Source organism: Jaculus jaculus, chromosome 9 (genome assembly GCF_020740685.1).
Source record: "Jaculus jaculus isolate mJacJac1 chromosome 9, mJacJac1.mat.Y.cur, whole genome shotgun sequence".
Lineage (NCBI taxonomy): Eukaryota > Metazoa > Chordata > Mammalia > Rodentia > Dipodidae > Jaculus > Jaculus jaculus.
In genome coordinates this window covers 14156461-14181847 of record NC_059110.1, presented here as the reverse complement: position 1 = coordinate 14181847, position 25387 = coordinate 14156461, and the positions used below count along the sequence as shown (strand labels likewise).

The 25387-nt window shown below is 41.8% G+C and overlaps 1 protein-coding gene across 6 annotated transcripts in view; it reads right to left on the bottom strand.

The window, feature by feature from the left end:
* Syne1 (spectrin repeat containing nuclear envelope protein 1) overlaps positions 1 to 25387 on the bottom strand; it is a 290715-nt gene that overhangs the window by 26985 nt on the left and 238343 nt on the right. For 5 of the 6 annotated variants that reach the window (XM_045158726.1, XM_045158729.1, XM_045158728.1 and 2 more), the window contains exons 90-96: positions 15967 to 16129; positions 8835 to 9022; positions 7402 to 7552; positions 5186 to 5368; positions 4791 to 4928; positions 3320 to 3511; positions 1128 to 1455 (exon numbers count right to left, since the gene is read on the bottom strand). In XM_045158726.1, the coding sequence (XP_045014661.1) occupies positions 1128 to 1455; positions 3320 to 3511; positions 4791 to 4928; positions 5186 to 5368; positions 7402 to 7552; positions 8835 to 9022; positions 15967 to 16129 (1343 nt within the window). The remainder of the gene's footprint in view (positions 1 to 1127; positions 1456 to 3319; positions 3512 to 4790; positions 4929 to 5185; positions 5369 to 7401; positions 7553 to 8834; positions 9023 to 15966; positions 16130 to 25387) is intronic. The other variant, XM_045158730.1, reaches the window with a different exon arrangement.

Here is a 25387-nt window from a genome sequence, read left to right as displayed (position 1 = left end):
TCCAGGCATGAAGCATCAACGGTGAGCGGAATGAACTACAGATAATGGTTCAGAGAATGTGCGAGAGGCTGGAGATCAGTGCTGATCATTATTCTGCTTTCATTCTCTGTCTGTGTGACCCTTCCTCTGCCCCCTTCCCTGTCCACCCCTTCACTATGTGTGCTTCTAGGTAGCTCGCTCTCCTCTCCCCCAACCCCCCGCCCGCAGAAGCTTCATCCGTGTGATTTCCTCTGTCCTCTCTGGCACGCTTGCTAGTCACACAGGAATCACTCTTTGCTCTGGATCTCCCGGTCCACATATCTACTCTTGCAGTCTTGTCTCTTGAAATTCTACAGACATCTCCAAAACCTGAGCATCTTCCCCATCATGCCGTCCTGCCTCCTCTGCTTAGCCACACCGTTACATCTCTTCTTTCCCTGGTCCTCACACCGTAGGGCCACCTGCATCACTCGTCTAGACGCCCAAGCCAGAAAGTCACCGCCACTCCATCTAATCAGTTTGGTACAACATTTATTTCTCCTAACTTCTCGTCACTTCTGTTCTCTCTAAACCCAATGGTATTTATTCCCATTATCCTATCTCTGTCTTGGATTATAAAACATTTTGACCTGGAATCTCTTCTTCCCAATTTGCTCTTTTCCCATAGTGCCTATAGAGGTACATAGGAGATCTGATCACATCACCTCCTCCCATAGATGTCTGACTGTGGCTCCCTACTGTCTTCAGGTTAACAGCCAAACCCTTCCATGGGGAAGAGCAACACCATGGCCCAGCCCTTGCCTGGGTTTCCAGCCTCCACTGTGAACACTCTATACTACTCATGTGGCCTTATCCCTCTTAATACACTTCAGATGACCAAAATCACCAAAGGCTAATCAGAATTGGTGCAGGCTCCCCTTTCCTTTCTTTGAACATTGCCACATTTACCTCACAGATGCTATTCACCCCTCTACTCTAATTCCAAATTTTTTTCCCTTATAGTTTATTCCCAGCTCCATGACAGTGTGCCATGATATTTTTTTCCCTCGGCTATCATGTGTACATGGTTATTCTAGCATTAAACCTATCAGGGAAGATGAATCGTTCCCACACAGTGTAGATTCTGAACAGCCAGGGCTCCCTCCTACCTGACAATCCAGCAGCCCCCCTGAGGTAGAACTCCTTCTCTTCCCGACTTTCGTCATCCTCAGAGGGCAGAGTCTGGGACACTGCAGACTCCAGGTCACGGCTGAGGTCATAATCGTGATCCCACTCCAGGGGGATGGAGTCCACGCTGGCGGGGGTGTCTCGCCCTGACCGCTCACTTCGGAGGGGCTGGGGGAGTGAGAGGGAGGGATTTGAGGAAGGTTGGGGGGAGGACACACCATCCACAGAGGGATCCTGCCAGTGCACGTCTGAGAGAGCCGTGGAGTCTTCCAGCTCTCGGTCCGAGAGGTCGTGGTCATCATCCGGAAGCTGGAAGGGAAGTCACACCAACCGCATTACTGCGGGCCCGGGGCGGCCTCCTCACCCCTCGGCGCGGCCTTCAGCAAGTCTCTGTACCTGGGCTCACCTGGGCACCTGCTGACCACGTGAGGGCAACTTTAAACCTCCTATCAGCAAATATGCGGGATCTTTCTGACACTTTTCGGCAATATCCTACCAGCATGAGCCACCACAACTAGCTCTGACAGATTTCAAAGTGGCTGACACGTCAGTCTCCATAACCCTCAGCTTCACTGCTGGTGAGGTGGAAATAGTATTAAAATCTATGCCAAAGAACCATTGTATAGGAAATCATGTGCTAATATGAAGGACCTAGTGGCGTTCCTGTATCATAGCAGCAACACAGTGATGCATATCAGACACAAAAGGAAATTGTTCATGGAAGCTCAGCTTGTCTGTCTGAAATATAAATATATATATATTTATATATGTATATTATATATAATATATATAATATGTTTATATTATATATAATTTATTTTATCCATATTTTATATATATAATATATTATATATAATATATATTTATATTATATATATTATATATAATTTATTTTATTTATATTTTCATTTAAATATTTTATTGACAACTTCCATAATTGTAAACAATATCCCATGGTAATTCCTTCCCTACCTCCACTTTTCCCCTTGAAACTCCACTCTCCATCATATCCCCTGCCCAGACTAGACATTTTTAATGTAAGAGAGAGAGAGAAAGAAAGAAAGAAAGAAAGAAAGAAAGAAAGAAAGAAAGAGAGAGAGAGAATTGACACACCAGGGTCTTCAGCCATTGAAACTGAACTCCAGGTGCATGTGCATCATTGTGTGCATGTGCAACCTTGTGCACTTGTGTCTGGCTGATGTGGGACCCAGAGAGTTGACCATGAGTCCTTAGGCTTTGCAGGCAAGCACCTTAATCACTAAGCCATCTCTATTGCCCCAGAACATATTTTGTCACAGAAGATTCCAAATATTCTGATAACATTATTTCTATAGTGAAGATGCAATCATGATGTCACTTTGAAAAATAAAGAATAGGAATTCACCTAGAAGTAGCCCCATGAAGCCAGACATGGGGGCTCATGTCTCCCAGCACTTGGGAGGCAGAGGCAGAAGGGACCATTGAGTTTCAGGCCATCCTGAGACCACATTGTGAATCCCAGGTCAGCCTGGGCTAAAGTGAGACCCTACCTTGAAAAACAAAAGCAAAACAAAATAAAATTTTGGGGGCTGAAGAGATGGCTTAGCAGTTAAGGTACTTGCCTGTGAGACTTAAGGACCCAGGTTTGATTACCCAGGACCCATATAAGCCAGATGCCCAAGGTGGTGCATGCATCTGGAGTTCATTTGCAGCAGCTAGAGGCCCTGGCACACCCATTCTCTCTCTCCATCTGTCTGTCTGTCTTTCTCATTTTTGATCTCTCTCAAATAAATAAATAAATATTAAAAAAATAACCCCATGAGCGGAGCAATTGCTTATGTCTCTTATTTCATCTCCTTATTCCTACTACACGTTTCCTTACCTTCCACAGAAGACATGCCAAATTCTCTGCTCCAGTCTTTATATAAGTGTATGCTAACTCATCTAATGATTAAAATAGTCATTTTCCCAAGGCAATTATTATGATTAAACTTGCTTTACACTTGGGGAAACCGAGGCAAGAAAGGTAAAGGAACTTGCCCAAGGCAAATACACTTAGTAGTGTCAAAGCTAAGATTGAACTCAGGCGTTCCCTTTCTAGAGTCTGGGCTCTTAGCAGTGCCACTAAGCTGTTTAGTTTCCCACAATCAATTTTCACTGGACTCATGACAAAGAGAAAGCCAGTGTTCCTTACAGGCAGGCGGATCAGCTTCTTGTGGTATCTTTCCACGCGCCCGAAGACCTCCTGACAGTAGCGCCGGAGCTCATCCAGCTCCTCCTCAATGACGGCCGCGTCCAAGGGCTCACTCTTCTCTATCAGCTGCTCCCCCTGAGCAATGATCTGCTCGATCTTATTGTGGTTCAAAGAGATCTCCTGCTGGAAGGCCTGAGAGCGCAAATGCCATGTGAGTTTTCTCCTCTTGCCATGATAACGATTGTTAAGATACACATTTGTTACCACCATAGATTGTATGGGTAGAGAATAACAGAGAAAAATGTTTTAACCCATCATCACATTGAGATTACTGCTGAGTCCTGGTAAAAACAGAAGCATGATATGAACATGTTGATTTATGTCCCACAATGTACATCATATGTCATGCCCTGAGGGAAGGCTTCCAAACAGCGACTACAAATTCTCAGACATTTCTTTTGATGCTTTGGTGGGCATAATATTATCATATGAGGTTTTAATGTCCAGGAGAGCAAAAAAATCCTGAGAAGGGGGAAGGGGAGGGGGAGGGGGAGGGGGAGGAAGAAGAGGAGGAGGAGGAGGAGGAGGAGGAGGAGGAGAAGGAGAAGAAGGAGGAGGAGGAGAAGAAGAAGGAGAAGAAGGAGAAGAAGGAGAACAAGGAGACGGAGACCATCCCTAATACCCTGGCAACCAAATGTTATTTAAAATATCTGTGTTGGGCTGGAGAGATGACTTAGCAGTTAAGCGCTTGCCTGTGAAGCCTAAGGACCCTGGTTTGAGGCTCGATTCTCCAGGTCCCACGTTAGCCAGATGCACAAGGGGGTGCACGCATCTGGAGTTCATTTGCGGTGGCTGGAAGCCCTGGAGTGCCCATTCTCTCTCTCTCTCTCTATCTGCCTCTTTCTGTCTCTGTCACTCTCAAAAAAATAAATAAATAATGAACGAATATAAAATAAAATAAGATATGGCAATCCAAGTAGTATTCTTTTAAACATTCCCATATTTTTGGTATTTTCTAAGTATTTTTTATAATCATAAAGAAATTTTGTGTGTGTATATGTGCATGTGTGGTGTGTGCGTGTGCATGTGTATATATGTTCACATGTGTGAGGTCAGAGTTTGATGTTTGGTATCACCCTTAATCACTTTCCACCTTATGTACTTAGGCAGGGTCCTTCAGCTGAACCCACAGCTCATCAATTCAGATAGTCTAGCTAGTTTGCTCCAAAGATTCCCGATCTCCATCTTCTAGGGGCTGGAAGTACAACACCCACCTAGCATTTGCTGCTTGCTGGAGATCCCAACTTGGCTCCTCAGGCTTGCACAGCAAGTGTGTTTCAGTCACCAAGCTATCTCCCTAGCTCCAAGAACTCATTATTTTAAAACAAGGGTTCTTCCCTGTGTCTGTGACAAAAGATCTACAAACTCTTTTCTTTTCTCTCTTCCTTCCCATTGATAATTTGAAAAGTACCTTGAGTTGCTTTATTTTTGCTTGAACGTCACACTCAGAGAAGTGTTCAATGTTGGTGAGTTGCAGATCCATCTCCGTCAGCCAGACAAGGATGCTGTCCCGGGCGGTCTCGAACTCCTCACGCTGACTAATGAAATGCTGGATGCAAGAAAAGGGCAGTAAGCCTCCCCAAATGCTCCATAAGTGTACTCTGAAGGCGCAGCCCAGTCCTACATTCTGGAACATTATTTTCCCTGATACAATGAGTGCGAGGAGTCTTTCTCCAACAACTCCTCCAATCAAGCCCTCCTGATGCCCCATCTCCACAATCCCCAAGATCATGCGTAAGTACTGTTTTTAAATGGCCTGGCCCTATCCTCTGAGCCTCTGAATTACAGATCAGTCATCAGTGAAACCTTGAGTCTGCGCAAGATGGAGGTGACACGCTTTTGCAGGCTGTCCCATCTCTGGTTGCCCTCATGAACCATCTGCTTGAGGCTACAGGCGGAATCGGTGCGGTTCTCCCGGGCCAGGCGGCGGTACTGCTTGTTAATGAGTTCCAGCTGCGTCAGGCTCTCGTGGACCTGTCGCTGGAAGGCCTGAGGCCAAAAAAGAGGTACATCAGCACGGAGGGGCTTTCGAGGAGTCTCTTGGACTTCACAGTGCAGTCTGAGCAGGGACAGGTAAAGGGGCTCTATCAACAAAGGGGGGGGGCAGCACATTTCTGTCTAGAAGAAAATGAGTGACACGGCTAATGATAAGTGATAAATCAATCATTACAGAGGAGCTGGCTAAGTGAGTAACTTTTGCTATAAGATCCAAGTCTAAAATAGCATCGGGAAGGATTTTGTATAACCCGCTTTGTGGTATAAGCCAATTATAAGAAGGTTTTGACCTTTATCGAGCTGAGCATTTGTAAGACAGAGGACATTGTCACTTCCTCTGCTATTGGCCTGTGCTATGATGACCTGAATTCTACTACTTACTGTGGCTTTTTCAGTAGAATGTTTCTAAGGGACAACTTTTACAAAGGAATTTTCTTTTCCTGTTCTTGAGTGATTCAGCCACACATAAATCTATCCATAATAAAGCTGTATCTATTTCCCACAATACTCTTTGGTAGATCCACAGAGCTCTCCATCTATGACTCAGACTTGAAACTCAACAGGAACACAAAGCAAATTTCCCATTTCCCTGAGCAGGTTTCAGGTGATGCTTGGGTAACTGGTGTCTCGAGATAAGTGTGAATCTGGCTGGGTCTGCGTGAGATCTTGGTCTTAATTCTAAGCATCTTGTGGAAAGCCGGACAGGATTAGCAATGGGCAGAATTAGGGAATGATTAGCAGTTGTCAGCACTGCTCAGTCAATACACAGTGCACGCGATGGGTATGTTTGGGAACAGAAGGGAAAAGAGAACTCAGATTTGAAATGGTCCACTTCAGGTTAGGTCATTACCTCGGTGAAAATCAAGGTAATGGAGGCCTTAGAGCTCCTCCCCCTTTCACAGTGATCAACTGGACTCTGGGATCAACTATAGAGTGGCTCCTCTCTTTATGAATATAATTACTTGGCTGCCATTTTTATCTCTGTGCAACTGAAAGGCCTTTGAGACTCCGGAACATTAGTGTTCCCTGCTGCATATTTGGAAATGGATACTAATGAAGATGTTTTATCCAATTTGGGGGCCAACTCTATTTTGTCAAAGATCCAAAAATATCCATGGATTTGTTCACCTTTTATCCAGTTTTTGAGTTAGCACATAAGAAAATGAGCTTGTTATGACATTTTCATATTTGGCCATGTATTTTATATTCCTTTCTCACTATGCTACCTTGGGTCTCAGCCACTCTCTTACTCTTCTTCCTCATAATATATTTATACATACAGTCTCCAAATGAGTGAAAAAAAAATAATCAAGAAACTACATTTAGAACACAGACTTTTATAGAGTGAAAAAGATGTCATATTCTAATCTTAGAAAACATGGTTGATTGTGAGGAATTTTGAAATAAAATAATATCACTATATTTGGGGGAGAATCATAAGTCTTATTTTGTACTTGGAGTCTCCCCTTCCTTCCCCCCTCTTTCCCTCCCTCCCTCCCTCCATTGTTTCTTCTTCTTCCCCTCCTCCTCCTCCTCCTCCTTCTTCTTCTTCCTCTTCTTCTTCTCCTCCTCCTCCTCCCCCCTCCTCCTCCCCCTCCTCCTCCTTCTTCTTCTTCTTCCTCTTCTTCTTCTCCTCCTCCTCTTCCTCCTCCCCCTCCTCCTCCTCCTTCTTCTTCTTCGTTTTTTTTTGAGACAGGGCCCTAACAAGTAGCTCAGGTTAGACTTGACCTAGTGATCCTCTTGCCCCAGGCTGCTGAGTGCTGGGATTACAGGCGTGTGCTACCATATCTGACTAGAATTTTTCTTTATTACTAGTTTATTTGCAATTCTTGATAATATATAGATTTCCTTCTTCACCCCACTGTCTATTCATGAGCAATATGAAAAGTGGCTAAAAAAAAAAAAAAGTCATTACCAGCTATTTGAACAAATAACCTGTGGTCACATCGCGTATCTCCTGGAGCGCCAGCCACCAGCTGCCACTTTACTAGCAAAGTGAGCATTCAGTATTCAAAATGACAAGTCACCTCGAATTTCTTCAGTTCTTCCTTGGCAACTGTATAGAGGACCCCAGAAGAGCTGGGGAAAGCAGCCGTCCTTTCTGAAACCTGCAGCCAATCTTCGAATCGAGAATAGTCATCCAGAAACTTCTGCCACAGTCGCCACGTCTCTTCAATCCTGAGACAGAAGAGGGAAGAGCAAATGCCTGTAAACTTTTGTACTCCAAACCCCTATCTGGTAACTGCAACCGGGTCACCAGTGCCCAAATAAGCAATGCCAGTGCCCAACGGAAACTGCAGCTTAAGGCAAGTTGAGCAGAAAGAGAGAGACAACCAGTCTGAGCTAAATTAAAACAGCTGCCTTATTTGTTTTACTCCAAATGTACTGCCTCTCTGTATTTGGAATTAGTCAGAGCGAGTTGCAATTGCATGCCAGTCACAGCCCTTGATGCTTGCAAGGAAGTTCTGGAATGCAACAGGCTGACAACGGTGCATGTGGGCCAACCCTCTTTTGAGATGAAACTGAAGTTGGACAACTCATTTAGAACCATCATCTAACACAGCCTAATGACAGCCAACCTGTGACTGGGAGGCACGTACCGAACTCTTAAGGTTTGCCCGGGAGCATGGTGATGTTGTGTTTTAGGTCAATATGATAGTTTTGTCATAATGTGTCATGAGTTTTTAACCACCTTAATTTTCAAAGGGCTTAGTGATAATGGTATTTCTTCCTATTTAAAACCAAGCTTCAAACCTTAGCATAGAAAGTAATAGGTTTCATTGTGTTATTCATATATACATACATATGTATCACATATATATCACATATCTATATATCTGTATATATCTTTATGTATACATATCTATTTGTCATCATAATTGGTTGTATTTGCTGCACACACTCTCACTATTCCCTCTTTCTCTTCTGTTTGATCCTTTCCTCCCCAAATTGCCCCTCCTCCTGCTTTCATATCACATTTGCCCTTTTATATTTCCTTCTTGCTCTCACCTTTACATCGCCTCTGTGCTCACATTCCTCTTTCTACCTTACGCTCTACACACATATAAAAATTTAAATCTATACTTTGCACATGAGAGAAAACATGATACTTATCTTTTGAGTCTAGCTTATCTCACTTAATATAATGAGGTATGAAATTAGTATTAAACATTTCATTAAAGAATGTCACTTTCTCACAACGGCAAGTTCTATAAAGTTGGACAATTTTTAGTTTTTCTATACTATATTTAAACTCTCAAATATGACGTAGACTGGCTTTTTACATTTACATAACCTTCACAGCTACATATTTTCCCAACGAAATGCCAAAGACAGGCAGGTGTGGGAAGCCAAGGCCAACTTGAAGCGTTCTCAGCAAAGTGAAAGCATGAACAAAGGTTCCTCAAGGTCACTTTTATCCCCTCTGTGGCCTTTCCTGTAACTGGACATCCCAACTCACTTGAGCCTCCTCTCCATGGACATGGCGCAGATGTTCCTCCACCGCCGGTCCAGGTTCCGTGTGGCCTGCTGGATGGAGTCGCACTCGGCGTCGGTGGCGCAGGCGTCACAGTCATGCAGCAAGACTTCGCACAGGTTGAGCACCGAGGCCACGCCGGTGCTGTGCTTCTCGATGTCTCTCTGCAGCTCCTGCAGGGGAACGCAGCACCCTTTATTGGGAAAGCCCGTGCGCAGAGATACAGCTGTGCTCACGGGCAAACTCAACCCTGCAAAGGATTTCACTTCCTTGAATGCAAGAAGCTTCCTGGAGCTGGAGAGACAGTTTAGTCAGTAAGGCACTGGCCCCCCCCCCCCCCACCGAGAGTGAGGGCATGAGTTCAGATTCCCATCTCCCACAAAAATACCAGCCATGGCCTTGGTAAGTGGAGACGGGATTCTTGGGGCTCACTGGTTAACTTATTTGGTAACTTCTACATTCAGTGAGAGATCCTGTCTTAATAAATATGGTGCAATGTAATTAAGGAAGACCCTAGATGTAGACTTCTCACTTCCATGTGTGTACACATTCCCATATGTGTATCTATACATATATAAAACACACATGCAGACACACACATATATGCACAAACATATACCGAGATTTCTTAAGGATCATTTATGACTTCTAGCAAACTCGAAGGTACATTATAAGAAGATAAATCTGGAAGTGTTTTGATTATGTGAAGAAGGCCAAAATATAAGCTGAACAGATGAAAATGAACTATGTATGCGGAGTTTCTTTTATGATTCAACAATGAATCTGGCCCTAGACTCCACTGATCCAACATTCTGTTCTAATCATCTGATTGATCAATCAATTTTCTATAAGTGTGACCATTACTAGCTGCTGCCCACACACTGGAATTCAAGCTTCAAATATCTGTAAACTGCTCCAATCACCTAACGCCACCCTTGTCATGAGACACTGTGGCGTAGGGGTCCCAGGCTTCCTATTGTGTATGGTATCATTGTTAGCACCCTAAGATTGCAGCTGTAGACACAGGATAAAGCTTACGAGAGAACACACGAAACCAAAGTCCTCCCCATTCCAACACGTAAACTCTTTGTATTAATTGTAGAGAATATAAATCCAAAACACTCATTATTTTCTCCTGTGGCATTCACTATGCTCTGGATCTGGAGTTTCTCTCAAAGAGCCATATGGCCACAGGGCCTGTGATGTGATTGGGAAGAGTAGCAGACTCTCTAGTAGGCAGAGTCTTTGTGAGGAAGTTAGGTCACTGCAGGAATGTCCTTGAACAGGGTATCTGAAGTACAGCTTCCTCCACTTACTTTTCTTTTCCTATCTCTCCCTCCTTACCCCCCCCCGCCCCCTTTATTTTCTTTTTTCATCCTGGCTGCTATGAGGTGAAGGGATTGCCAGCACCCTGCCCTTCAGCGACAATGCCGTGTGGCTGCCCCAGGCCCACAGCAAGAGGACGGAGCCCCCACAGACGGACAACTCTGAAACTGTGAGTACACAGAAATCAATGGAAAGCTGACAAACACAGACTTTTTAGTTCAACTTGTTCACAGTATTCCACTATGAAAAGTGAGCTTCACAGTGAGCATTCTTTCTTCGTCCTATTCATTAATGTCCTTAATGTCTTCCTCCCCCACAAAAAATCCCTCCTGAATTTTTTCAACTTTTTCATTGCTCAAGTAATTTCTCAACTTTTTCAGAGTGCAGAATTAGCATTTCCACATTACTCTTCCTCTTATTTTTCTTCCATAACCCCATATGTATTAATGACCTCACAGGGATTGTCATTACCTTCACAAGATGTGCACCAATATTGGGCCCATCACAAAACATTCAGTGGAAAAAAGAGATAGCTCTTCAACAAATGCTACTGACAAAACTAGATATCTGCCTGCACAAGAATGAAACTAGAGCCATATCTTTCACTTTGTATAAATATCACTTCAAAGTAGATAAAAACTTATTTGAAACTTAAGACACTGAAAATGCTAGAGGAAAAAATGGAGAAGAGGCTTTAAAATATAGGCATACACAAGAACTTTCTAAACAGGACTCAAATAGAACAGAAAACCAATGGAACTAGGTGAATTATAAAGTTTGTGAACAGCAAAGACAACCATCAACCAAGCAGACAACTTACAGAACAGGAGAACATATTTGCCAAATGTATTTCAGACAAGAGACTAATAACCAGTATTTATAAAGAGCTGCAAAATTAAGCACCCTCTCTCCCAAAGCCCACCCCCCACCAACAACCTGTCAATTACCAAATGGGCTAACAAAATAAACAGATAGTTCACAAAAGAAGAAACATAAATGACTAATAAGCATTTTAAAAAGTACTCAACATCCTTAGTCATCACAAAATTCAAATTAAAACCACATTGAGCCTCACCCCAGTCAGACTGGCTATTATCAAGTAACCTGCCAACAAATACTGGCAAGGATGTGAGGGAAAAGGAACTTGTATTCACTGCTAATGGGAGTGCAAATTAGTAAAGCCACAATGTTAGTATGGAAGTGCCTCAAAAATCAGAAGTATGACTTCCATGTGACCCATCTATACCATTCCTGGGCATATATACTAATTACTACACACTGTACTACAGATACAGTTTATAACTATATTTATTTCTATTCTATTTACAATAGCTAAAAAAGGAATCAGCCTGCATTCAGATGAATCAGATGACAGATGGACGGACATTGAAAATATGGTTCATATACACAATGGAGTTTTGTTTAGTAAAGAAAAATGAAACATGAACTTGTAAGGAAAATGAATGTACCTGGAAAGAATTGTATTAAGCATAGGGCTGGGGGTATGGCTCAGCAGTTAAAGGTACTTTCTTTCAAAGTTTGCCAGTCTGGGTTCAATTACTCAGTACCCACATAAATCCAGATGTACAGAGTGGCATATGTATCTTCATTTGCAGTGGCAAGAGGCCCTAGTATGCCCAATCTCTCTCAGTAAATTGATCAGTTAATTAACTTTTAAACGAATTACATTAAGTGAAGTGACCCAAACCCAGAAAACTCAAAACTCCAGGTTCTCTCTGGCTTGCAGATGCCAGTGTATGGTATCTAGATGCATGCAAATGTAGGTAAAACTTATAAAGCTAGAATGGTAATTAAGATCCAGCAATAAGGAATGAAGATTTCACAACAGTACTACATCTACAATTCTCTGCTGTATATTTTAAATGAAACCAGACTAATGAAATATTGGGCCCATCAACAACATTGTGTCGCGCATGATGGAGGAGAGAATGGGGCCCCATCCCTCCCGGGGGAGTTATTGGCAGTTGGTCCTGGCAGGGAGTTCTGGAGGAGCTGGAGACCTTGTCAGCAGTGGTGGAGTCACAGGTAAATTGCATAGGCGCTGGTAAATAATCCCCCTCCCACACTCATGCAAGCAATCCTAATTAAACTCAGTGGGACACACACACACACACACACACACACACACACACACACACACACACAAAATATCAAAGTAGAAGAAGGATTACGGTGGGTGCAATGGAAGCAGAATGGGGAAGAGGGCTCCGGAGAAGGTAATGGAATAGACTGTGATGAAAACACTTCATATACATGTATAAATATGGTCAATTAAAATGAAAAGAAGGAAAAAAAACTTGACTTATTGGCAAATGCAATGATAACACCTTTGATTAAGCTTTTGGGGATTTTATGAAGCAGACATTAGGAGAGGAATTATATTAAAATATGTCTTTTAGGAAAACTATTTTCAGAGCACTAATGTAACCTCTTTCACTTATATGAAAGAGTACACTAGAGGATTGTTTGCTGAAAATATAAAACATTTTAAAAATTGAAAGAATATTTGCTTTTACAGAGAGATAAAGGGATATCTGCAGACGAGATCACTGAGAAATTCAAGGTATTGAAAGAAGAGCCAGACACATGAACATAGTTCATGCATTTAAATTACTACATTCATGTTTTCCAAAGTATTCAGAAGTTTCTCAAATAGCAACCCCAAGGCTTGAACAATTTCATAATCATTTGTAAAGACACTAACACAGAAGATGGCTTTAGTCTTGTTTTATAATCACAAATGGTAACATGGTCTTGAACGATCACATGATGCCTTTGGATTTACTGTTCTTCATCTAGAGCATAGAGAAAATAGACAAAATGTTTTTCAGAGTCATCTGAAGTCTATATAAATTGTACCTTTGTGTGGGTAAGTCTATAGGAATTAAAAACATTGGCAAGGGAAACATGAAAATTCTACTCAAGGACATGGAAGAAAATGTGTTAGCAATTTATACTATCCAAATAAATATTTGTAAAAATATTCTCCATTTGAGACAGGTAACTTATATTTGACTTTTAAAACATGATTTCAAGTGTTAAATTTTTTTTTTTTTTTGCAGAATCATTTTCAAGCATTTCCCACCAAAAGAAAACTAGCAAACACAATGTGATTGAAATAAAAGGTAGTAAGCATTCACTTTGAGTTAGTACTGTGCTCAGGGCTTTTTTTCTCATTCATTTTATATAAGTATACCTTGTGGTATGTATTCTGATTAGCAAGATTCTGTACATGAAATATTTGGGGATTAAAATGGCTAATAACTTTGTTACCTGGGAGTAACACATGTTTAAAACCGTAATTTAAAATTTAATCAGAAAGCTCTGTGTATGTGTGTGCATCAACATATTAAAAGGAAGAAGCTGCAAAGCTCCTAATGGAGCAGGGGCATGTTCCATATGTGACCCCTCTTTCCAGAAGCCAGCAGCTCCATTCCTTAGAGCTCTCCTCTGGCCTTTAGCAATCTTACATAGTGTACTTATTTAGCTATTTATTCAGTTCTCAATTTTAGACATTGTTGAAGCATCTGCAGTAGGAAAGGAATAATACAGTCACTGGACTCCCCTGGCTCAAAGCAACAATTATTGCTAAAGCAATAATCACTGATGGTATGATTATAGCTATTCAGTATCTTCCACATCTGAGCAATAAAACATTGTATGGCCATATTTCTTTTCTTACATAAGCCTTAGCTTTTCTGCATTAACAATCACCTTTCCCTCAAATTGAAATTGCTTGCTTTTAGATGTGTCCCTTCTGGGATGACTGCATCCATTGAGTGATCTAGTCTCATCATTTTACTCCTTAAGCCCTGATACGGGTTCCAACCTGGGCAGCAATGTAGCTGGAATCTAGAATATTTCCTTACCTTTATCCTGGACGTCTTTTCTTAAAACATATATGTATGTAATGGAGAGAGAGAATGGGCATGCCAGAGCCTCCAGCCACTGCAGAACTCCAGATGCATGTGCCACCTTGTGCATCTAGCTTACATGGGTACTAGGGAATCGAACCTGGGTCCTTTGGCTTTGCCAGCAAGCACCTTAACTGCTAAGGCATCTCCTGGATTTCTTTTTTAAAATAGTTTTTTCATTAACATGAATGATCATTGTACATAGCAATGAGCTCTGTATTATTTCAATGTGCATATCTCCATATGTGTATGCAGCCATATAATGACTAAAACCCACTTCCCAGGGCTGGAAAGATAGCTCACATGCACAAAGTGCACACACACACACACACACACACACACACACACACACACACACACACACGTGCAAGCTAAAAAATAGGAGATGAATGATAAATACCATAAAATTAAAGGGTTAATGCAGGAAGTTCAAAATCTGATGCTATTATTCAGTAAGAGTTTTAAATGGAGAGGAAAAAGTCATTAAAGTGCTAGTATTTTTTAAAAAAAAATCACAAAAGAAAAACAAAAGTTCTAATCAGAAAGGCCTGGTATAAGTGTCCAGGAAAATTTAGAGCAGACCCAAGCCATCCCAGAGTTTTCACATTATAAAACTGCAGAGCATGAAGAGAAAGAGAAAGTTCATAATGTTTCCAGAGAAGAAGCCAGGCTTCTCCCAGATAGCAGAGGAAGGTAGAAGACAGCATCCCCCACCTTCACAAGGCCGAGGAATTGTCTTAATGTATAACTGCATGTTCTCTCACTTAATATACAAAAATTGTACGTCCTGTCCATTCATTTTCCAAAAGATAATGAAGGGTGTGTTACAGACACTAATGTATGAACAATAGTATTCAACTTACAGAAATAATCTTAGAATATCATTATGCTGTGAAAAAGAAGAAACTTGCCATTTGCAGCAAAATGGATAGAACTGAAGGACACTGTTGAGGGAAATAAGCAACAAATAGAAAGACAAATATTTTGTGCTTTTCTCTTGTATGTGGTAGTTGTACAAAATACTTCTATATAGAATAATAATTGCACAATGGTGGGAAGTGGTTGGGAGGGACTGTTTATTGGGAAGTGGGGCTCATATTGTGGGGGGATCTGGGGGGTGGCTTGGCTTTGGCTTGGGTTCTGTCTCACTACCTGATGGTATCATCACTTGTCTGTTTAGTTTCTCAGAGAATACTGCTGTCTCCTGGCTTGGGGACATCCCTGGCCAGTGACTTAGGAGCCTCTGCAGACAGACTATGAACCACAATGCCCTCCTTTTCACCTTCCTGTTTTTAATGTATGTTTCCTGATCCTTAAATCCAAATTGTCTCTGGGTGGCTTTCCTTCTCCATGGTCCCCTGCCTATCTAGGTATTGGGGAAATCTGCCAGCTTAGCCACTACTGATGCAAGCTTTCATGATTCTACTTAATAACTTCACAGCAACCTAACTCAGCTTCACCAACCCTCCATTAATCTAAGCTTTCTCCAAACTATGGCATGAATCAACTTCCCCACTTTCATCCTGCTATATAATCTATTCAATGTCTGTCTTGTAAAACTCTATGGAAATTGTGTGACTTCTCTCTTTCTTCTCTCTCTCTCTCTCCCTCCCTCCCTCCCTCCCTCTCTCTCTCTCTCTCTCACACACACACACACACACACACACACACAGAAAGAGAGAGAGAGAGAGATTGAACTTGTTTACCCCAACACTTCTCCTTCCTCACCAAACCTACATAACTTAACTTTGATATTCCATTCTGAGTCACCTCCTCACACCCACCCCAGCATCCTAGCCAGAAGCACAGGCATTTCACAGCTTTAAGGATCTCCTTTTACTTGTTTCCAGTTTTACCTGCTGCTCGTTAAGCTTTTTCTGTATTTCTTCTGAGTTACAGGAGTCGTAGACTATGGGCTTGGCCAGCTCTGACTCGATGTGGGCCAGCCATGTCCTCAGGCTGCTCATGTTCTTGTCGAGCTGCTGCACGGCCACCAGGGTCTCCTTCAGCTTCTTCACTCTGGCCAGAGAAGAGGAAGCATGCACATTTGGTGAGATGGTGAGGGGCCCACTTGTGCCACCCTTATGTGCAGAGGACGGTGCTGGATCTCAGATGCTCTGGTCCATCCAGCTAAGTGACCGACTGGCCGTGTGACTTTGAGAAGGCTGCAGAGCCTTTTGGTGTCTCTATCTCCTCATCCACAAAATATGGATTTATAGACCACACATGTACTTGTGAAGATTAAGAAAGTGGGATGATGTATGTTGTCCAATTCAGGGGAAATAGTTAACAAGTGTTAGCAATCATACTCAACATAGCAATAATAATGTAAATGTGACATGAACTCCATGGTTGAAACCAAGTAATCTTTCCACAAATAATGCAATTTACACCCCTAGGAGGAAGAATGCCATAAACATTATCTAAACATTTCCAAATACTGTTCCTAAACAACAGATCAAACAGCTACAGTTCTGATCATGAACACACATAGCTGAAGTCTCGGCGGGTTGCCTTTCAGCCCTTTTTGCATGTGTAAGCTCAGTTGAAAGAAGAAAGAATAAATGACATAAACTATCAACAAGATGCCTTGTGCACTCTGCATTGAAAGCAATTGAGGATTCATTGAACTGTAAGCAACAATTTCTCTAAACGATACACACAGAAGTAAAGGGCTTCTTTCCAAGTCTGCACTGGTGGACTGTGACCCACAAATAAGTTCAATAGTCTGATGATGTTTTGGATATAACATCACAGAAGGTATCTGAAAGACCAGTCTCTAGCATCTCCTAGGCCTTCAGTGTCTAGTTTAGTGAAGCATTCATTACTACACAGCATGTTTCAAGGAATGCTTTTCCCATTGTGGGTTTTTTTTTTTTTTTAGATAATGTGGAACAGCTAGACTTGTCATGTCATTAACAATCATGTATGGACATCTTGAACATGAGATGGTAAGAAGACAAAAATAAGTAAGACTTGATTCTCTTCTGAAAAACTAAACATAGAAACAATGAGATATGACATGCTATGGGAAGATCTAACAAGAAATAAACCAAGTCTGGTTAGTGAATAGGGAGCAGCCATATCTAGCCAGCCATGTTCAGCAGATGTTTCAATTACTTATTCACCAGTATCTTCATTGCATCCATTACACTTGCTTTTGGTTGCTGGGATAAATATCTGACCGAAACCAGCATATGGGAGGAAAGGGTTTATGTTAAGCTTACAGAGTCTTGGGGGATATTTCACTATGGTGGAATAGCTGGCTCACTTCTACTGATCTACAATAGACAGACACCACCTACAGTAGCAAACACCCCAAATGAGAGCTCCAACTGGATCTGAAAACAACTTGCAGCTGGACTTCATATCCACCCCCAGTGACACGCCCTCCAGCCAGGCTTTGCCTGATGGAAACTTACATTGTAAGCATAACCAAAACTACCTCAGCTTCTGAATTTATGTTCAAACCATCACAGCCTCTCTGAACATTTATTGTGTAGGAAGACAGAGCTAGGGGATGAAGCATGGTGATAATTACTGCTTCACTGGGGGATTTAGATTTTGACAAAAGAGAACGACATTTGAGATGTGTCTCAAGAGACAGATGCAAGCCATTCACAACACATTTGGCTTATGAAATAGAAAAAAATGCAGAGATGTTAAGGACACAGTGTCACACGTCTGGTGAGACAGAGAGTAGAGGATGAAGAATCATACAAGAGGAGGGATGGAAAGGTGGGAGGAAAGAAGGCTGGGTGGGCTGCAATAAGATTATAAGGACCCTATAAGCATATGATAAAAGATCTGTATGCTGTTTTAATAATATTGGCAAGGCTGCGAAGATTTATGATCTGAAAAATGATGACAAGTTCTGATGAAGCTGGAAGTGAGGGTTGTATGGAAATAAACTAAAGGAAACAATGGAACTATCTCAATAGTTTACACACACACACACACACACACACACACACACACACACACACACGGGGGGGTGGTAAGGATTGAAATGCTGGCTCTGTAATTTACATGATGTCAGACAGATGGAGTTAAACACTTGCATGACTAACTAGGTGCTACTGTTTCCAAGTATATAAGATAAGCATAATCTGTGCTTACACCTGCATTAAGTTTGGGATGTGATATGTCTGAGACAACCCAGAGAAGCATACAGAAATGCAGTTCTAGTGCCCAGAAATGAAGGAAGCATTTATACCATCATTTAGATTAGATAAGCGTCAAAGCCATAAGTGAGTATGGACTAAGAAGGAAGAATTTTTGAGAAAATGGTTAAGGGTGCTTAAATAAAGTTTGTTAAAGGAGAAATACAGACTGAGAAAGGTCTTCGGAAAGGAAGGAAGAAGATCTGGAAATTGTCACATAGATAGAAGACAGGATATTCAAGGAGGAATACAAGCCAGTGTGCATTAAAGGTCACCTGCACCAGATTTTACTTTTACTTTTTTTTTTTTTTATTCTGTGTCAATGCAGATTTCTGGATCCCAGTCCTGCTCAGTCTGAACCTCGAAGGAAGTAGTTAGGGAATTAGCATTTAAAAATACTTTATTTATTTATTTATTTATTTAGTGTGTGAGAGAGTGATAGAAGGAGAGACACAAAGAGAATGAGAATGGGCACAACATTCCAGGGCCTCTAGTTGCTATAAACAAACTCCAGATGAATTTTTCACATTGTGCATCTGGCTTTATGTGGGGTACTGAAGAACAGAACCCAGTAATTAGGCATTGCAGGTAAGTGCCTTGACTGTTAAGCCATCTCTCCACCCAGAATTAGCTTCTTTTTTTTTTTTTTTTTTTGAGGTAAGGTCTCACTCAAGCCCAGAGTCACCTGGAACTCACTATGTAGTCTCAGAGTGGCCTTGAACTCATGGTGATCCTCCTACCTCTGCCTCCCAAGAGCTGGGATTAAAGGCGTGTGCTGTCATGCCTGACAGAATTAGCATTTTTGACAAATGTTATTCTTGCACATGCTGATGGCACTGTGTAGGGTGTGATGAAGTCTGAAGAGAGGACCTGGTGCATGGGAAGGATTTCGTGAGCCCTGCGTGACTTGGTTATCCAAAGAAACAAAATAGATGCTTTCCAGCTAAGCAAACTGTTGATGGCAAGGCAATGTAGTTAATTACTCAAAGAAAGCAGACAGTGAAGGTAAGTATATATGACTTGGAACTTCTGGAGTGAGTGGTCTTCATAGAAAAATTGAATTTGGTACAGATGGACACAGATGCATGGATGTCGTGGAGGCAGGAGTTGAGGGTATAAGAATGGGGGTAAGGGCTACAGAGATGGCTTAGCAGTTAAGGCGATTGCCTGTGAAGCTTAAGGACCCAGGTTCAATTCCTCAGTACCCATGAAAGCTAGATGCCTAAGGTGGTGCATGTGTCTGGAGTTTGCAGTGGCTAGAGGCCCTTGTGCACTTGTTCTCTCTCTCTCTCTCTCTCTCTCTCTCTCTCTTTCTCTCCTTCTATCTCTTTCTCTTCCCCATCTCCCAAACAAATGAATAAAATATATTTTAAATTTTTATTTATTTATTTTTTGGGGAGAGAGAGAGAGAGAGAGAAAGAGAGGAAGAAGCAGATAGAGAGAGAGAATGGGTGTGTCAGGGCCTTTAGCTGCTGCAAACCAACTACAGAAGCAAGCACCACCTTGTGCACCTGGCTTATGTGGGTCCCAGGGAATTTGAAAGGCTGTTCCACAGCAGCAGAGTGTTCCTATAGAGTCACACCTCACACTCAGAGACATCATCTCTCCCATCTCTATTTTACATAGACCTATTAAACAAGGGTGCTTTGAAGTCACATGCACCACCTTCCAGCAATTTGTTCACATCACCTAAGATTCCAGCAGTATCTCTCATCAGAGGCAGCAACTCTACAGAAATGACCCACCATCAAAGTACTTTGAACACACTTGGTTTTAGTTCCTTAAAATTGGTATTAGCACTTCTATTATAGTTTCAATCAATCATGGTGTCTCTCTCCAATAAAACTGCAGTCATGATGACACAGGTTTTCCACCCTGTGGTTTTCCTCAAAGCATTGTCACACAAATGTTTTCAAGGGCATTTTCATTATGCCTAGCTATATAATGCGGACCTTATCTTTAGTTAATTAATTATAAGTAATAATTAGACCTATATTGAATACAATGTATTTATGTCTTTTATTTGAGAGCAAGAAAAAGAGAAAGAGAGAGAGAGAGAGAGAGAGAGAGAGAGAATGGGAGCACCAGGGCCTCTAGCTGCTATAAACAATGCCAGGTGCATGTACCACTTTGTGTATCTGACTTACCTAGCTTTGCAGACAAGTGTCATACCACTAAGCAATCTTTCTGGTATCCTTAGGCATGTTATCTTAGAATTGTTTTGGAGGGGCTGTGGAGATGGTTCAGTGGTTAAAGGCACTTGCTTGCAAAGCTCAGAGGTTCAGGTTGAAATTCCCAAAACTCATTTAAAGTTATATATTGAAGTGGAATATCCATCTGGCATTCATGTACAGTGGCAAGATACCATGTTGCACCCATACACACACAAGTAATAGATAAATAAATATTTTTAAAATTTGTTTTAAAAAAGATGCATACCTGAAATTTATGTTTATTTATACTGCTAATATTTTATATTGATAAGGGGTGGAAAAGTGTTGTCATATTTATCATAATCTCTAAATTCCTCCAAGGTAAAAATTCCTCAATTAGCACTGAATGCAGAAATCACACTAGGTCCTCTTGGGCACTCCATTATATTGACTTGGATATTCCCAAGAACTTTTACACATAAGCCACTCTTTCATAAGATTCACTTGGGTGGCAGTTAACAAATGAGAGCTTTAGAAAAGTGGCTTTTACAAATCTCAGGGATCATGTTCTACAAGTGACCATGGCAGGGACATGAGATTTAACGTGGTCCTGGGTTCTACTGGAACAGAACTGAGGAATGGAATATCACCTCAAGAATATCCCTGGGGCTGGAGAGATATGCTTAGGGGTGAAGGCGCTTGACAACAAAGCCAAAGGACCCAGGACTCATGTAAACTGGATGCATAAGGTGGGGCATGCATCTGGAGCTCATTTGCAGTGCCTAAAGACACTGGCATGCTCTGTCTCTCTTTCTCTCTCCCCTTCACTCTCTCTCTCTCTCTCTCTCTCTCTCTCTCTCTCTCTCTCTCTCCCCTCTCTTTCTTTCTCGAATAGATAAATAAAAATCAAAACAAATAGAAAAAGAGTATCTTCTGTATTTTCCCATGGGACCATCATCCTGTCTTCAGAATCTGGAAAGTTCTGAATGCTTAAAATGAGGTTTTGTCATAATGTCATAAGGTGAACTAGGGTTTACTGGATGATGGTGTGCTTTTCCCACCCTGTCCTTATTTTAACTCCTGGGTATGATCTATGCACAAGCTGGTCTTCTCCATAAGTTCTCCAGAAAGCTGGAATAATTCATTTCTACTTTTGGATTTTCCCTCCTCCAGCCATAATCACCTTTGAATTTTCCACAAGGTTAAAAATTAGCTGGGTGTGGTGGCACAAACCTTTAATCCCAGCACTCAGGAGGCAGAGGTAGGAGGATCGCTGCAAGTTTGGGGCTACCCTGAGAATACATAGTGAATTTCAGGTTAGACTGGACCAGAGTGAGACCATACCTTGAAAAAAAAATTGTTTAAATGCATACTAGCCATTAATAGGCAGTTTTCTAAGTTAACATTTTAGCTTTTTTTGAGGCAAGCCCAATAGATTGACCTTTTTTTTCCTGTAAGACAGAGAAGGGTGGAGTGGGAAGGGAGAGGGAGAGAATTGGTGTGCGAGGGCCTACAACCACTGCAATCAAACTCCAGATGTGTGCGCCCCCTTGTGTGCATGTGTGATACTGCATTCTTGCATTAGTGTGAGTCTGGCTTCCATGGGACCTGGAGAATTTACCATGAGTTTTTCGGCTTTGCAGACAAGCACCTTAACTGCTAAGCCAACTCTCCAGCCCAATTTTAACTTTTAAAACCCATTTGACATCAAATGTATACTTTCCCACTCTATGTCCAAAATTTATGAAAGGTCTAAAATTCATTCTTTGTTTTTTTTTTAATTTCAAAAGTTCAAAAATATAGTCAAAAGACTCAAGGCACAAAGGGATATGAATAAATGGTATTCCACTGGCCTATGTATAATAGTTAATTAAATGCTAGGATCTATAATTGTATAAAATACTGAATGTGTTCCAAGTCTGTGTGGTGAGTGTGTAGTATATGAAGGGTATCATGACATGGAAATGCTTGTTCATACACTCCGCTAGGGACAACTTCCTCTTTCAAACTAATATAAATTTAGCAAAGTCATGTGGGTGAACATTTAAGTCACTCTTTTTTTAATCATTTTTAAGAAAGTACATTTCCCTACAAATAGCAAATTACATTGTATGCGTGTTGGGGAGCAGATGTGAACTTGGAGGAAGTGGGTATTCAAACCTCATATGCTTATAATAGCTTATTAAATTTGATATTTGCAGAACAATAAGCATTCTTGTATAGAAGAAATATCCCATTTTCCCCATTATTTCTTCAAGTGTCACAATGTCTTTATTTGTTTATCATTGTAAGAAGCTTAAAGAACATTCTCTTTGGCAACAATCAGGGATATAATTTAAAATAGATGCTTATATGTTATATAGGTTTGTGGCTGAGTGTAGTCCCCAGACTGATAATTCCGGAAATCTCGGTAGTTTATAGCTGCCCCTTCAGTGCAAAGTGCAGGGCAGGGATTGTTCACCTTTTGTGAGGGGGACTGCACTACAAAATGCAATTGTCAAGCATATTAACACTGTCACTTGAGTATACATGCATACATGTGTATTTATGCACATACGCTAACAGATCTAATATATGTATGGCACTACTTTTCTTCAAGCTAATTCAGTATTTCTATAACGCAAAACAAAGTAAAATATATACTCCAAACATAACAGAATCAAAAGCACAACTTGTAAATCCTATCTCTCTATAGGAATTTGTTTGGGCGATAACATAGCAAAAAAGAAGCAAAAAAACATTAAAAAAAATTAAATTAGAAACACTGTCACATTGTTATGCTAAATAAAATGCCACGGGGGGATCAATGTTTGCATGATGCTAAGAGATTCTATTTTTAGACAAAAAAATTTTAATACATTATATTTGTCCTAGTAAAAGGCTAAAAGTGATTGACAACTATCTCTCATGTACAAAATCCTCCAGGCCCTTGAAATAGGACTTTTATTTATTACAGAGAAAGTTTTGGCTGCAAAAGTGGGAACTGGCTGAGGCTGACTTCAGTTCGATGAGAAGTCCATCTTGTAAACAGCAGATGGTGGCCCACTGGGACTTTTTCTGAATCTCTTTCCTGTCTCAGCCTCGCCAGTGTTGCAATTCTCCTCAGAGGTCCAGACAAAACTGAAATACCAAGTCATAATCATGTCCATCAACCTTTAATCCACCCATACATGCTCAGCTAAGGGACCAAAAAACAGAACAATAAAGGACTCCTTAGAGTCCATGGCCTGTGGTCTCCTGACTGCAGGCACGCTCACTTAACGAGTGGCACAAATGATTCTGGATTAAATATCCCAGAACCCATCCCATCAGCCCCACAAAACACGAAAGCTATGCACAATGGGAGACACTCAAGGAGATGCCTGCCTGGTGACATCGCAGTGACAGTCTGGGAGATCTGCGTCCACACTGCCGTCCTCTGCCATTCTCAGGGCACGAGAGTCCTCCGCCACCACCATGGAGTTCCCACTTGCAGAAGTCAAGGTTCGGGCAGCGCAGTGGGTGAAATCCTTCCTGCGTGGGGCTGAGAGATCCCCCCTGGTCTGAACAAGTATGAAAAGGCTCACGGTGGACAAATGGTGGCAGTGTGCGTCTGATAATATGACACTGAGCACTGACAAGTGGTCATGCTTCTAAATAAAACCTACACTCATGAACATGTGCCAGGCTTGATCTCCTGGAATGTAGGCCACGAGGGTAAGGCAGGGCGGGGGGGGGGGGGGGGGGAGGGAAGCTCAGGGTAATCTGCAAGGAGGTGGAGGCTACAGCTCTAAAGAAAGAGGATCTAAAATAGTGCTGGCTGCAGACCCTCTGCTCTTCTGTATGGACAGTCAACTGTGTGCCGCTGGTTATGGTGGTAGGCGGGCTTCTGGAGAAAGACAAGCCCACCCACGTGCCAAGACTGCACACGTCCACAGACAAAGCAAATTACAGCAGCAAAAAAAAGGAGCAGCTTCTCTGTCCCCTGGTCAGTGTGCCGGCTCAGCGGTGTGAGTAGGAAGGAGGCTTAGGGGTTGTTGAGAAAGTGGGAAGCAAAAGATGCTCCCTGAGACTCCTTGACCTTCACTTTCCAACAGGCCACCTGATCATGCAGAATAACGAAGAATATTACTCTCTCCTTTATATATCCAATATATTTGATCATTTCAAAGGAATGATGTAAGGTGATTCAAAGTTGACATTATTTTAGGATAGTTCTGAAACTCAGTGGATTTGCTTGATGGGTTTTCAGGAAACTGTTTTGCTTTTGTGAATATGAAGAGCTTTCAAGTTTTCTGCGTCGAGCAGATGCGACAGTGGAGCAGTGTTGAAGAGGGGACAGTCGTGAACGGGCCTGAGTCACAGGACTGGTGGTGAAACTGGCAGTTCCTAGCTGCCGGCAGGTGTGAGGATGTGTATCCGGTCTGCACCAGGGAGCCAGGAAACAGCATGCAAGTGCAAGAGCCAAGTGTCTTTTGGGAGTGGCCGAAGGAAGACCGAATCCAATGTGGCCTTAAACTAAACTCCAGAGTGACTTAGTGATCGATGCCATCTGGTCTGGTTTTGAAGGAGGCAGTTAGAAAGTGGACTAAATATATATAAACAACGATCTCCCACAATCGTTCTGCCTAGTTTTGAAGAGATTCTATACAAGTAGAAAGGTAGATGAGCACTTCAGTGACTATGATGCAAAGCGTTATAAATATAGGACTGATCCGAGTGTATTAACGTGTCATTTTGGAAAGTGAAAAAAAAAACCCAGAAATTTAGAAAGTTCTCACCTGAAAAGCAAAGTTGCTGTAAACAAACATGACGCCAAAGAGAAAGCATCACCCTGCTGCGTAATGTTAGCTAATCGCTAGACAGGCACGGAACCAGCTGCTTACAACCACATTGCGTGAAGGCTTATTTAAAATTGTTAGGTTCCATGCACCCTCATTCTCCATACCATTGAGACATAGAAGTTCACAAGGAGATGTAAC